Source organism: Jaculus jaculus, chromosome 17, assembly GCF_020740685.1.
Source record: "Jaculus jaculus isolate mJacJac1 chromosome 17, mJacJac1.mat.Y.cur, whole genome shotgun sequence".
In the NCBI taxonomy this organism is placed as follows: Eukaryota; Metazoa; Chordata; class Mammalia; order Rodentia; family Dipodidae; genus Jaculus; species Jaculus jaculus.
The window spans coordinates 53798243-53813202 of NC_059118.1; the positions used below are offsets into that span (position 1 = coordinate 53798243).

The window sequence follows — 14960 nt, forward strand, 5'->3', positions numbered from 1 at the left end:
GAGCCAACTCATAAGAATGGACTTGCACCTGTTATGAGTCCAACTTTAGCTTAGCCCCAAATAGAACTTACTATCATTCTCCCCACAGTCACAGATGCAGCCACAGCAGGGACAATGAATGATAGCGGACCTTCAACAGGACTCATTTCCATCCCTGTGTTCTCTGAGCATTCAGCCTCCCTCCGGTGGGTTTGCCCCACCCATGCACCCATTCTCTCCACTCACTGAACCTTTGCTGCCTTTGATTAGCCTCATAGATTTGTCTTAAGGTGGACTTTTCTCCCAGCACCATTAAGTCTGTAATATGTTCCCATTTTATTTGGGGGTAGGAGTGTGGGAACATTAAATGATCATGCTTAGTCAGCGTCCAAGGTTCTAATAATTAACAACACAGGCAGCGGGCGTGGTGGCGCACGCCTTTAATCCTAGCATTTGGGAGGCAGACATAGGAGGATCGCTGTGAGTTTAAGGCCACCTTGAGACTCCATAGTGAATTCCAGGTCAGCCTGAGCTAGTGTGAGATCCTACCTTGAAAAACCAAACCAAAACAAGGAAAAAAATAAGAAACTCTGGCAAAGCAATCAGGGAGGAATTAAACTCTCCTGTCCTTAAGAAGACCACCACTGACCCAAAACATTTTAGGAGGAAGGTAGAAGATAAATTGAGTATAATCTGCTCTCTGCATCAGAAGAATCTGCATCTTTGAACAGCAGCTTGAAAATACACAGAAATAAAAATTGCAAACAGGGGTTGGGGAAGTGGCTTGGCCCACAGAGTGCTTCTCTAGCTTGCAGGAAGCCTTGGGTCAATCCTCGGCTCAGCACAAACTTGCATGGTAATCCCAGCCGTAATCCCAGGACTAGAAAGATCCGAAGTTCAAGGTCATCGTCGGCTACATGGCAAGTGAGAATAGAAGTGAGCCGGGGCTATCTGAGACCATATCTCCAAAAAAGATGTATCTGGGCTGATGATTTTCTAGTCATTAGTTACTGAGCAATACAGTGTAGCATTAGATGATGTAAGTCATCCAGAGGTGATTTAAAGTCTGGGGGTGGCGCTGAAGATATGGCTCAGTGGTTAAAGGCACTTGCTTCCAAAGCCAGATGGTCTGGGTTCAATTCCCTAATTCCCACATAAAGCCACATGCCCAAAGTGGCACATGAATCTGGAGTTCATCTGCAGTGGCTAGAGGCTCTGATACACTCATCTCCCCTCTCTACTTGCAAATAAGTACTAAACATATTTTAAAAATAAAGTCTGAGGATGTACTAAGACTAGGTACAAATATATATGAAGGACCTGAGCATCCAAGGACTTGGGTCTCTGCAGGGGAGTCATGGAACAGATGGTGAGGGACAACTACATATTTCACTTTGAATAAAATGCCCCAAAATAAAAGACAAACTAATGAGCCAGAATGACTGTATCTCTACAGCCACCTTCTCACTACTAAAAACCCACACGAATTCAATCACAGCGATAGCAGCAGCTCCTCCAGTACGCCACAAAAGCAGTTACGACCCAGAGTCATTTCCTCCTTACAAATGATCTACCCGTGACAGGGCAACGGGGCAGCCCCACCACCTCCCGCCGCTCTGGGCTCAGAACCACCAGAATGTACTGGCAGGAAATTCAGAGGGATCTGGGTTATCATTTTTAAACTTTTTATTCATTGCAACAGGCTTACCGAGATAGAGCGACCTAGCATGCAATTCACCTTAAGTGTGTAATGATTTTTAACATATTCAGAGTGGTATAATTATAACAATTTTAGACCATTTTCCTCATTACCAAAATAATGTGTGTGTGTGTGTGTGTGTGTGTGTGTGTGAGAGAGAGAGAGAGAGAGAGAGAGAGAGAGAGAGAGAGAGAGAGAGACTAAAGATTAAACGGAGAGTGTCACACATGGTAGGCAAATGTTCCACCACGGAGTGATACCTCAAGTCTCTTTTTACTTTTTAATTTCTGAGACAAGGTTTATAAGGCTGGCCTTGATCTTTTTCTGATTTTTTTTTTTTAAGTAGGGTCTCTCTGTAGCCCAGGCTGACCTGGAAATCACTATGTAGTCTCAAGTTGGCCTTGAACTCACAGTGATCCTTCCACCTATACTTTCCAAGTGCTGTGATTAAAGGCAAGCACCACAATGCCAGGCAGAGAGAGGGGAACAGAGAATAGGCATGCCAGGGCCTTAAGGCACTGCAAACAAACTCCAGATGCACATGCCACCTTATGCATAAGGCTTCACGTGGGTACTGGAGAACTGAACTGGGGTCCTTAGGCTTTGCAGGTAAATACCTTATCTGCTGAGCACACCTCTCCAGCCCTGGTCTTGAACTTCTGATCTTCCAGCCTCAGCCTTCCAGGTATCTGGGATTGTAGGACTGAGCCACCAGGCCTGGCTCCAAAACAAATCTTTACTATCTTTCTGTACTGGGGGACTGGTGATCTATTTTATCTCTATAAATTTACTTATCATGGGCAATTCATACCAAGAAATCATAGATTTGGCCTTCTGTATCCAGTGTTACGAGAATGTTCTCAAGGTCCACTCACTCTGCAGCCTGAGTTGATGCCTTCTTCTTTTTTCTGGCCCAATACAATTCCATCCTATAGCTACATCACATTGTGTTTATCAAATCATGAGGAGATGGACATTCTAACTGCTTTTGCATACAGCTATTAGGAATAATGTTGCTATCAACATTCATGAACATATGAATGTTCTGTAGACATATCTTTTCATTTCTGCTGCATTCAGAAATGAAGTTACTGGGTCATGTGGCACCATTTCTTTTCCCCTTGGCAGGGCTAGAACTTGAACCCGGGACCTTCAGCATGCTAGGTAAATGTGCTTCCACTAAGTTATATCCCCAGACCTCACATGGCAACTCTTATATTTAACCTTTTGAAAAACTAACAGATGACTCACATGCAAAGCAGGTTCCATCCAGTCAGCCACCAGCAGCGCCTGAGCATTTCCACCCTCCACATCCTCCTCAGCTCTAGCTCTCATGTCTTTGCAACATCAGCCATCCTAGCCGTTGCCATTACCCAAATCCAAACCTACTTGTTATAACGAGATGCTTTTTCTTAGCAAGAAAAGCATACTTAAACTGGATTCACCTGGAAATCCCTGGCAGGAACCCCAGACCTTCCCCCAAACTCAGGTAATGCTATGCTTCCCACTGAAGGCTTGCCGCCCCGCCCCCCGCCTTGTCATTTCGAACCAGGCTCTGGTCATACCTGCAGGCACTCGGGGTGGGTCGTGGCGAAGCGCTTCCAGTCATCCAGGGAGTAGTGCTTGTGAACGGCTGTGAACATGGAGTGCTGGGGAACAAAAGAGTGTGTTAGCCGAGCAGCGGGGGAGCCTGCGCGCTCCCTCCTCCAGCTGCAGGGTGATTGCTCTCCCCGTTCCGCTGTGGGGGGCGTGTGTGTGGGGGAACCCACAGGACCGAAGCATCTGGCACAGCGAGGCTGCCATTCCTGTTGACTCAGCTCGGAATGTGTTCCCAGGAGCCCGAAACAGAGCCAAGGTGTGAGCCCTGGAATCACTCATGGGGTTCCTGTCCTCATCTGATCAGAAGGCTGACGGAGTTCTCCGGAGCCCACGCTGGCTCATGCCCACACCTGAGGCAGGACCCCTGCCCAGGAGAAGGGCCACCTTAATGCCAGCTTCTGCTTGTCCAACCTAGGACCCCACTTCCTACCTGAAATCTTCCTTGTATTCACACCCTAAATACTTCTTGCTTCAGCAAGGTGTTAAGGGAGGAAAGTACATAAATTATAACCCCAATTCTCTGGCTAATAAACCAGACTATACCATTACTGTGCCAATGTTCAGCCAGTTCATTTAATTATCAGAATAACTTTGAACAATATTATTAACGTTATGGGCAGAAATGGAGCTGAAGAAATTTAACAAAGCTGAGTACGGTGGCAAATGCCCTTAATCCCAGCACTGTGTTGATTATAGGAGGATTAATGCCAAGGTCACATAGAAAGACCTGTGTTGGGAAAAAAATTAAATTAAAAAGTTTAGTAACTGCTTAAGTAGTCTAGGGGATAAAGTGTAAAGGCCTGTGATTCGGCCTCTCCCAACTTCAGAGTCTACCTACATCTCCAATTTCTCACTCTAAACTTCTGGGTTTTGTTTTGTTGTTCTTGTTTTGTTTTTTTTTTGGTGTCTTGAGGTAGGGTCTCACTCTATCCCAGGCTGACCTGGAATTTACTATGGAGTCTCAGGGTGGCCTCGAACTCAGGGCAATCCTCCTACCTCTGCCTCCCGAGTGCTGGGATTAAAGGCATGTGCCACCACGCCCGGCTCTCACTCTAAGCTTCTATGACTTTATTAGTTTATGCTGTTTGTGGAACCTAAAAATAGAAACTTTACAGGACCCACACAGGACTAGCTATGTCCACACACACTGTCGCATTCCTGGGGAAGCTTGCTCACGACACGGGAAAAGGCAGGGCAAGTGAGAGGTTCACATGGAAAACAAGGCAATGTGCACACACCCTGGGCTATGGGTTGCTTCCTGGTTCCCCGCTCCCAGCTTCCTGTCACTATAATAAGCTTAAAACGAGGGAAGGTTCTCTGGAGCTCAGTGTTGGAAGTGTTGGGGCCTTCAACTACTCCACACATCATGGGGGGCGGGCACTGCAAAGCACAATCACTCACCTCATGCCAAGCCAGGGCACCCAAGGGGCAAGAAGACACTGAGGTCCCATGATCCCCTGAAGCCACTTTAAGGGCCTGCCTCCACAGACCTGAACGCTTCCTAACAGGCCCTACCTCTTAAAGGCTCTTGAACGCAATGCCCTGGGGAAAACCTCTGACACTTGGCCCTTCGAGAACACTCATCCAAACCTCAGCATATCCTAATACATAATTCATGACAAGTAATCACTAAAGATAGAGCAAAGAGACAGAAATGAAAAATCCACATTCCTTAGCTATTAATTTATTAACATTATTATTTATTAATTTATTAGCCTCTGACCCAAAGCACAGTGGAGACTTAGAGTTGACAACTGATCACCCAGTCCGATGGACTAGCCCCCCCCCCCCCCCCACACACACATACCCTCCACTTCCTGGGCTCACAGCCTGAGGAGCTTTCCCTCCTAATCACTGCTTCATAATCAATCCTGCCACCTCCTGCAGTTCGGCTTGCTGCCCACAGTGAGAAGCTCTTCCAACTAATTGGATTTATCTTTGCACTTGGCAGGCATCACCCACAGAAACAGACTCACAACCGCGGTGCTCATCAACAGCAAACAACCGTCACACGCACGCAGAAGATGCCCCACCTTGTCCGACCCCTCCCATCCCAGCCTCAGAAGCAGCTATGTGAGCAAAGGTCCTCCTCAAACTGGCACGTCCTTTCTTCTTCCCAAGAGCTAAGATCCTAGCTAGTCTGACAAGCAATGAGATTAACTGTTGACCAAAAGAAACCTTAAGCCTTGTCTGATGTCCATGTTAGAGACGAAACCTTAAAGTTCAGGAGTCACCTGGGGTTTGATTTTTGCCTCTCTACCTGACTGAAGCTCTGGTCCAAGATGTTCCTCCTGTTTGTCTGCCTTAGTTTCCCTACCTGTGAAAGAAAGTTTCCTTGTAGTGTTATGACAAGAGCTAAGAGATACATTATTATATCCAGTCACACTTAATATTTTCTCCCCCACAAGGTAATAAATGCTATGTGCCAAGTGGAGGTCTTAATTTTAAAGGAGTTGGTACCAATCAAGATGTCTCATTTCTTTTGAAATCTCACATTGCTAAAATGTCCTGGGCATTTTCACAGAAGAGACGGGCGCAGATCTAGACGGTCTCACCGACTGCGGAGTCCAGACACTTCGTCTTCTGACTCCAGAGGAAGGACAGATTCAGAGCAGAGAGTAACCCAAGTGCCTGCCCATGCCCAGGGGGCTCCCCAACTAACCAACCAACAAACAAACTAAAAGATGGAGGATGCAGCGCAGTGGCAGAGCTCTTGCCTGGCATGCACCAAGTCCTGAGCCCCATTTCCACACACGCACACACACATTCACCACTCACCTGTGACATCACAACTGCCATCTCAAATGTCCCCACGGTGTCCATGTTGGCTACAATGATGGGAATTCCTGAGTAGGTCTGCTTCGAGTTTCGAAATGTAAAGGTTTGCTGAAGATCCACCTGTCAGCCAAAGGAGAAACAAAGGAGAGATGAGCCTGTGCCCTTCTGTGATACATGCAGAGGTCCCCGTGTGCTGATCAAATGAGGAGCAGAGTATACCAAAGCAGGGCCTGATGCGTGGTCCCCAGCAGAGTTCCTGAGAAAACCAAGTCACAGTTCGTTCCCACGTACAAAGTTCACGCAGCGCCTCCCTCCTGCGCGCCAGCGCGGGACACGGTGCCTGCCTGCGCAAAAGCCCAGGTGGCCCCGGAGCCGTCTCTCTTCCCTCATCAGCCCCTCCCTCCCTCGGCCATCTTCAGTTTGTATGTGCATGCATGTACGGCATACTTGTGCATATGTGTCTCATGTGTGTGCATATGTGTGGGGAGGCCAGAGATCAACATCCAGTGTCTTCCTCAGTCACTTTCCACCTTATTTGGACAGGTTCTCACGCTGAACCTACGCCCATTGATTAGGCTAGACTAGTTAGTCAGTAAGCCATAGGGACCCACCTGTCTCTTCTTCCCCAGCACTGGAATTATATAGGTGCATGCTGCCACCACCATCTTTTTTATTATTTATTTATTTACAAGCAATGAGAGGAGAGAGGACAGAAAGAGAAAATGGGCACACCAAGACCTCTAGCCACTGCAAACAAACACCAGATGCATGCACCCCTTTCTGCATCTGGCTTTACATGAGTACTGGGGAATAGAACCCTGCTCATTGGGCTTTGCAGGCAAGCACCTTAACTGCTGAGCCATCTCTCCAGCCCCACACCTGGCTTTTAGGTGTGCGCTTAGAATCCAAACGTGGGTCCACATGATTCTACAGCAAGCACTTTATGCACTCAGTGTCTCCACAGCCTTCCTTCTGCTACATTCTGTCCTCAGGGGCTCTAAATGCATGGGTGCATGTTATCTTCTCCCCACTTTCAAGCGCTGGGCATATTCCCTTCCAGGAAAATCCACTCCACTCTTCCCTGCGAGCAGGCACCTCCCTCCCTGGTCAGATCCCTCAGTTGCTCCTTTCTCCTTGAACCAAGCTCCAAATTCTCCCTGCAGGAGCTCCAGCCCTTTAAGCTCTTTCTTTGCCTTCTGACCTCGGCAGCTGTTTTGTCATTGTGAGCATCTTTCAAAAAGCTGCAAGAAGTGTATCACGTCACATGCTCATGCATGTGAACACTTGTTCCTCCGGCTTGTAAACAGCTGGAGGGAAGGCCTGCCTGCGCTCCCCAAACTCCAGCTCCAGTGCCTGTCTGTGAGCTCTCAGGAATCCAGAGAGATGCTCAGACAAGGAAGTGGGCTTAACAGAAACCGTGTGCTATGTTTGACCCTCCACAAAGAGCTAGCAGTCAGAATTGCATCTATGACCCAGAGTAGGTTCCGGGCTTGAGCTTATCACAGAAAGGGCCCCCCCCCCACCCCCAATACACACACCCATGTGGACTGCTTTGATCAAGTTCATTTCTGGCCAGGTTTAGTCAATGGAGGACACTGCATGGGAAACTGGAGGGTGCTAGGGGACACAGGGGAATGTGAGAGCCAGAATCCCCACCTTGAGGAGCTTGTGCAGGGAACCTTCATCCCTTTCCTCTCTGCACATTCCTGGTTCCAGCTTTCCCACTGCAAATCCTACACCCTCTCACCCCAGGGCAGCATCAATGTCCTGCTGTTGCCAACCTCTCCGCTGTGCCCTGGGTTGATTAACTCCCTTGAAATGCTCTCCATCAATGGAGGTGGGTGTGTGCCCAAGATGAACTGTCAAGAAGAAACACAGGTGTGACTCTTACCCTCCTGAAGTAATGTAGACCTATGTGAGTCCTGGCTTCCCAAGTATAAGCAAGTGCCCCCAGTTTATTGACTTCCTTGCTTCCTTTTGCAATTCATTCCACTTGACTTTCTTGTCTGAATCAAGTCACATCTCAAACCTTTTATTTGGCTTTCTCATTTTCTTGCTTCGCCACACAGGGCTCCAAGTCCAGAAGGGTGCCCGGCTGCATGATGTCATTCCTATGACTGTGCTGGCCTTAAAGAGCAATCAGCGAAGGGAAATGAGACACTGTCATGGCGTGGACATGCAGGGCAGTGGGCCCTGTCTGCATTGCCTCCATGACTCCTAGTGCTGGCTTAGTGAAGCAGGCTCTGTTAACATTCTGCTCCAGGACTAGGAGCCTGTTAGCTGCAGCCCTCTGTGTCGCTAATGGTCCTCTCACATTTTGGCTCACAGGCTGAAGACAATCAGAATCCCTTGGTCTCACAATTACTCTCTTACTCCTCCCAGATGCATGGGGAGAGAGCTGCTACACTCTGCTCCCAGCTGAGATCACGATGCCTTTTGCCTGGCACTCCAAAACTGTTTAGCAGTATGCCTATATGCGTGAGCACACACACACACACACACACACACACACACACACGAAACACGTCATGGAACTATGCGGCCTTGACAATGAAACCTTCACTCCCAAAACCATAATGCAAGTTCTTAGGTGTAATTCAGTGGCAGAATACAAGTTTAGTAGGCACCAGCCTTGCCAGCAAACCTCTCCCAAAATGACATAAGGCAGATTCTTCATAGTATTTAATTCTAAGAATGAGACATGAAATGATCTCTCTCAACCTTATCTACCCAGACACACATATACACACCCCAACAGTCCACTTGTTCGCTGGGAGATAAATACTTGAGCTGCTCCAGCCTCTCTCCCAGACATCTTCTGCACCACAGCTGGTGGCTGTGGCAGATACACCACCTCTAAATTGTCACTCTGCTAGGCCCTATCAGAAAGGAACGGAAAAGAACCCCTTTTCCGCCCCTCAAAATATGTTGTGTATCTCCTTCACTGAGGCTCAAAAATACACACTGCTTGTTCCCGAGTAACCCAGTGTGATGGGTCAGTCTAACTATGCTCTGTCCTCCCCCTACTGCCTTAGCAGGACATGGCATTCACAGACAGCGAGGCACAGAAGGTGGAGGCATGGGGAAGTAGCTCGAGCCCTGTGCACACTTCTCCTCTTATCCAAATCCTTAAGAGCACACATGGTCATGTCTGCAAGGTAAGCTCCATGCACACACACATCCATGCCCAGAAACATCTCCTCTCTGGAAAAGGACTGTCCCAGAGCATGGTTAGCCCATGGGGGAGAGGGTCACACAAATTGGGAAGTGGCCCAAGCAAGCTCTGGTATCAGCCTAAAGTCTTCTGGAAGGGATGCCCAGGACCCTGAGCACCTGGAGCAGGCCTGTAAGGAGAAGTGTAATTGACAAGCCCTGCCAACAAGCTAGGGGTGTCAGCACGAAAGAAGTGGGGTTCAGGACTTGGGTCCTCTTTCCTAGATTTATGCCTGCTAGTGATAAAAAGAAATTCTCTTAGATTATTCTTTTTTTTTTAATTATTTATTTATTTATTTGAGAGCGACAGACACAGAGAGAAAGACAGATGGAGGGAGAGAGAGAGAGAATGGGAGCGCCAGGGCTTCCAGCCTCTGCAAACAAACTCCAGACACGTGCGCCCCCTTGTGCATCTGGCTAACGTGGGACCTGGGGAACGGAGCCTCGAACCGGGGTCCTTAGGCTTCACAGGCAAGCGCTTAACCGCTAAGCCATCTCTCCAGCCCTATTCTTTACATCACCTGACCACAAAGAATGTCTTTCCGCTCTGCAGTCCCAGTGCCACAGTGAGTACAACACATGCCGATGTAGGGCCAAGGACTGTGGTCCTACTTCCATCCCCGGGCCCTGCAGGGCAATGCTTCGTGGGCAGATATGACCCAAGGAAGTTCTCAGTCAGTTCTCACACTTCTTCAAAGTGCATTCACAGCTTGGCATCCATCACCAGCGAGCCACACAGTCCCAAGCAGAAGGGCATCCGGGCCCGGACAGCTGTGGGTGCAGCAGCACCCTTGTATGAAGACTGCTGCCAACATGCTAGGGCGACCCAAGCTTCCGACCTCAAAACCTTTGTGATGGAGACGGCGCACTTTGGAGTGTCTCCCTAGGTGATACCAGCACTCTCCTGTGTGTGAGCAAGTCTAGTCAAACCCTCTAGTTCCACAGAGCAAAAGTCACAGAGGCTATTATGGGTTGTGGCACCTCAAAATTAATGTCAAAGATCTAACCTCAGTACCTGTGAATGTGACCTTGTTTGGAAATATAGGATCTTTGCAAGTGATCGAGGGAAGATGAAGTTATTTAGGGTGTAGCCTAGCCCAATATTGTAGAGGGAGGGGAAGCCTCAATCAAAAAACAAAACAAAACAAAACAAAACAAAACAAAACAAAAAACAATTATCTTCTCTAAGACCTTCTCCCTAAAGTGCTGAGCAGTCAGGGAAACAGCAGTTCAGCAGGCAGGGAGATTTCAGGGAAACTCCCCTGCTCCTGGGAACTATAGGGCTATCTACAGATGATAAGACAGGGTTCTGGGTGGCCCAAACAGGCTGGAGTCACCATAACAGGGGGCCATAAACTATAGATAAGTTTGAATTACAGCAGCCACCCCAAGATCAACTGATCAGCTCTCTTAAACGTTTAATAAATCACCAGGAGCAGTCTAAATCCTCTTCCCCTTTAAACTGTTTGTCCTTTTGTAACCTGCTCATCACGAAAGAATCTCATAACTATGCCCCTAAAACATGTTGCCTTGGAAACTTGTAGCCCACCAATAATGGAAAAGACCCAAAGTGATGTCATATTTCATGCTAAACAGCCTATGAAAGACACAGATGTATCAGAATTGGGGGTGGGAGACACTGTAAAGCATTGAGCTCACCTCAGCCCGCCGGTATGAATAAATGAATTCTCTACCTCTCTGATTGGATTTCTTGCTGACTTGAACCCAGATTTTCTGCCACAGTATAACTGACGTTCTTATAAAAAAGGGGAAGCATCTGGACAAACAGGCAAGGAGAAACCAACTTCCAGAAATGAAGGAAGAGGTTGATGATGCATCTACCCACCAAGGTTGGTCATAAATTGGCAGCAAGCCTGTAGGATCTGGGCAGGGGCAGGAAAGAGGTGCTGGGGGAAAACCCACCCTGTGGACACCTTGATCTGGGACTTCCAGCTGCCCAACCAGGAAACAAAAAGCATTTGCTGCTTAAGCCATGTGTGTGGTACTCTGATCCAATGACCACTAAAATCCAGACAACAAAATAGTGGGTGAAGGAGCTTAAACAAAAACTGAAGCCACCTTTCTTCCAAGTTGACATTCTCGCCACTCTGTCCTGCTCACTATTCCCCACAGGCCAACCTGCCACCCCTGGGGACACCTAGCCCTGGCCTCTTCTCAGGGCCAAGCTAGATGAAGTTGTAATCAGACTAAGGACAGCTGCATTTTCCCATCCTAGGGGCAAGTGGGCGGTTCTCTGCTGTGAATTCGTTCCAGTGCCCAACTTCAAAGTGTTGCATTAATGTTTGAAAAGTTCTTAAGCACTGGGGTGGGATATCAGAGCCAGGAACGGGTCTCAAGAAATGATGCAAACTGTCCTGCATATTGCATGAAGACAAAGGTCTTGACTCAATTGACAAATGTCACCTTCTCTTAAAATACTGTCCAATGTCCCCACATAACCCTATGAGGTACTAGGAGCTAGACACTTGGGCAATGACTGCCTGCAGCTTCCAAGCATGTCACCAGTGTCACCTCTCCCTGCCCTCAGTCAATGAGAATGTCCCTGCAGGAGTTCTAAACATCCCAGGGGGTGAGTCCTCTGGATTCATTCCCACTCAGTGTCCATTAGTCCATCAGTGGGCCTAGTTCTGAGTAAAGTGTTGGGTTGGGTAAACTTGTCATTTGGCTAAGACGCTCCTGTCCCAGCCAGGCTCTGCTCTGTTTGGTTTCCATCCTTCTCCTGTCTCCCCTCAAAGCCCCTCTGTGAGGCTCCGTGCTGGTCATCTATGGCTGAATTTGAAATTTGCATCCAGCGATTACATCTGCCAGGATGCACACATTTCAAGCACCTGTCTGTGCAATGAAAAGTTTGTAGCTGCCTGCATGAAATGTTAGACATCATGAAGAAAACAAAAGAAGCACTGGGAAGGGATTACAGAAGCTAAGCGGGATCCCTAACCTCCATGTGCAAGTCAAGTCACGTTACGTGAGGTCGTCAGGCAGAGAGCAGCTTGCAGTAACAGGAGGGGAGACCATCAAATGCAGCAACTGGAACATCATCTGCCAGTTGATACTGGTTTCCAGATACTACCTGACAATCTCGCACAAAAGTGAGAGTAAGGACAACAGGCAATTCTCCTACCATGTGCACACAAGGACAATGTGCACACAAGGACAGCAGCCAAATCTCCCACCATGTGCACAGAGGATGTGCACACAAGGACAGCAGTCAGTTCTCCCATCATGTACACACAAGGATGTGCACACAAGGACAGCAGTCAATTCTCCCACGATGTGCACACAAAGACAACGTGTGCACACAGGACAGCAGTCAATTCTCCCACCATGTGCACACAAAGACAACGTGTGCACACAAGGACAGCAGTCAATTCTCCCACCATGTGCACACAAAGACAACGTGTGCACACAAGGACAGCAGTCAATTCTCCCACCATGTGCACACAAAGACAACGTGTGCACACAAGGACAGCAGTCAATTCTCCCACCATGTGCACACAAGGACAACGTGTGCACACAAGGACAGCAGTCAATTCTCCCACCATGTGCACACAAGGACAACGTGTGCACACAAGGACAGCAGTCAATTCTCCCACCATGTGCACACAAGGACAACGTGTGCACACAAGGACAGCAGTCAATACTCCCACCATGTGCACACTAGGGCAGCAAAGTGCAATGCAGACTGGGACATGAAGGGTAGCAATTAGTACAAATTACAAAACCTAGTGTTGCATGACATCATATCATCCCCTGGCAGAGAAAAAATTCATCACATCACATCTGTGTTCAATATTATATCTTCTGATGGTTTATTGGTTCAGAAGACATCCTTGCACACACACACACACACACACACACACACACACACGTATATATATGTATACACACACATATTCTGCTGCCTCCTAAAGTTTAAACAAATCATTAAAGAATACTGAAGTCACAAGTCATTAGTCTTTGATGACAGCCTGGCCTAAGGTATTCACTAGTTTGTATTTCCAGAGGCTTGGTGTCCTCCCAAGCGTTTATTTTTGTTCCAAGAGTTTGTCCTGCTCTTTGACACCTGAAAGGACACGGTGAAAGACAGGCTTGGGGGCAGTCAATCTGGGTAGATAAGGGTCCATACCCCTCCCTTTCCTGTCCAGTTCTTGTCTGGCTCCAGGCGGCCAAAGCCACTGCTTAGGCAGAGTGGCTCATTTTCCCTCGCTCATTGGCTAGCGCAGGAGGCGGCCCTAATCCAAACAAGCCCTCAGCTGGCAGCTCTAGGCACTGCGTCGGGCCTGGGCACCGGAGTGGAGTTGTTTGCTGAGGGATTTTATTTATGGTCTTGTTTGCAGAGCAGGAGGGACGGGGCTGGGCATGCTGCCTCCTGTTTACTCCGGAGACACCAAACTCCCAGACCGGGTCCTTCTAGAGCTCCCAACAGACCTGCCAGGCCAGGGTCCCCGGAACACAACTCCTCCCCTGCCCGGGGCTCCCGCTTCCCAGGCATCTACTTTATCCTTCAGGGTCTAACCTCCTTTCCACCACCCCAGGCCCGGGCCTGCAGGGTCTCCACCTGCCCGGAAGGTTCCATCACGTAGGAGGGACCCAGTTCCCAAACCTCCCTTCACTCGCACCCCTGGCACTGGGCTGGGACTACGGGGCTGTCCAGAGTCACCAGGAGCGTCCCCAAGCCCCGCTCTCGACAAGGCCACCTAAACTCACAAAGTAAAACTCGGTATTGAGCTTTGGCTTTCTCAGCCCCGTTCATGACATTCATTCCCCCGCAGGATCTGACGCTTAAAATAGCAGCGGCAGGTCTCAGCATCGGGAGACACTGCCAACCCCCCCCCCCCCCGCTCTTCGGCTTGTTTGCTGTGCCCCCCTCCCCGCAGCGAGGCTGCCTCCCCGCATCCGCAGCTCACTCGATCTGGCCCCTCCGGGGTCTCCTTGCCAAGGGAACTTCCCCTCGCCCACCCTTTCAATTCAGGCCCAGGCTGAGCCCCTAAATGCACCCTGGCACGGACACGACCAGCCTTGCGCTTTCTGCGGCGGGGGAGGAGGTGTGCCCCAGCCTGCAGGCCGCCCGCGCCAGCCCCGGGACCCACCTCCCCGTCCCCGGCCCGAGAGCGGCTGGCCCACGACCCCACCCTCTCCCCGCCAACCTCGGCTCGGCTCTTGAGGCTGCTGCGCTTGGGTCGGAGCAGGACATCCTTGAAGTCGAGCTTGAGGTCGGCGTCGATGCGGGGCATGGTGCAGGCGCTCCCTCCCTGCGGCCGGGGATGCCGGGCCAGCGCCGAGCCTCGCGCGCCCCGCGCTCTTATGCCCGCGCGCCCGGCGCCTCCCCGCCGCGGCCCAGCCCCGAGGCCACGCCCCTGCCCGGCTCACCTTGGCCCGATCCGGTGCCGCCGCCGCCCACCCTCAGCCGCCTGCCCGGGGGAGAACGGACGAGGTGGGCAAAGGGCCTGGGAGCGGCAGACCTGAGGGTTGGGGGGGCGCAGTGGGAAGGAGTCGCCCGGAGACCACCTGCATCCAAGGCAGAAAGCCAGGGCTTCTCTGTCCCCTAACATCAGCCCCTTGGGTCCCACCTACGAGAGCGAGAACCAGGCCTTCCCCATGCCCCAGAGGAAAAGTCCTCGGAGACTGGGCATAGTTGACTTTGAAAGGCTGCTGGGCCGCAGCTAGAGCC

At 49.8% G+C, this 14960-nt stretch overlaps 1 protein-coding gene across 3 annotated transcripts in view; it reads right to left on the reverse strand.

The window, feature by feature from the left end:
• Gmpr (guanosine monophosphate reductase) overlaps positions 1-14592 on the reverse strand; it is a 44340-nt gene extending 29748 nt beyond the window's left edge. For all 3 annotated transcript variants that reach the window (XM_045136601.1, XM_004667938.2, XM_045136602.1), the window contains exons 1-3: positions 14437-14592; positions 6056-6175; positions 3244-3327 (exon numbers count right to left, since the gene is read on the reverse strand). In XM_045136601.1, the coding sequence (XP_044992536.1) occupies positions 3244-3327; positions 6056-6175; positions 14437-14523 (291 nt within the window). In that variant the 5' untranslated portion in view covers positions 14524-14592. The remainder of the gene's footprint in view (positions 1-3243; positions 3328-6055; positions 6176-14436) is intronic.
• Positions 14593-14960: the final 368 nt, after the last annotated feature.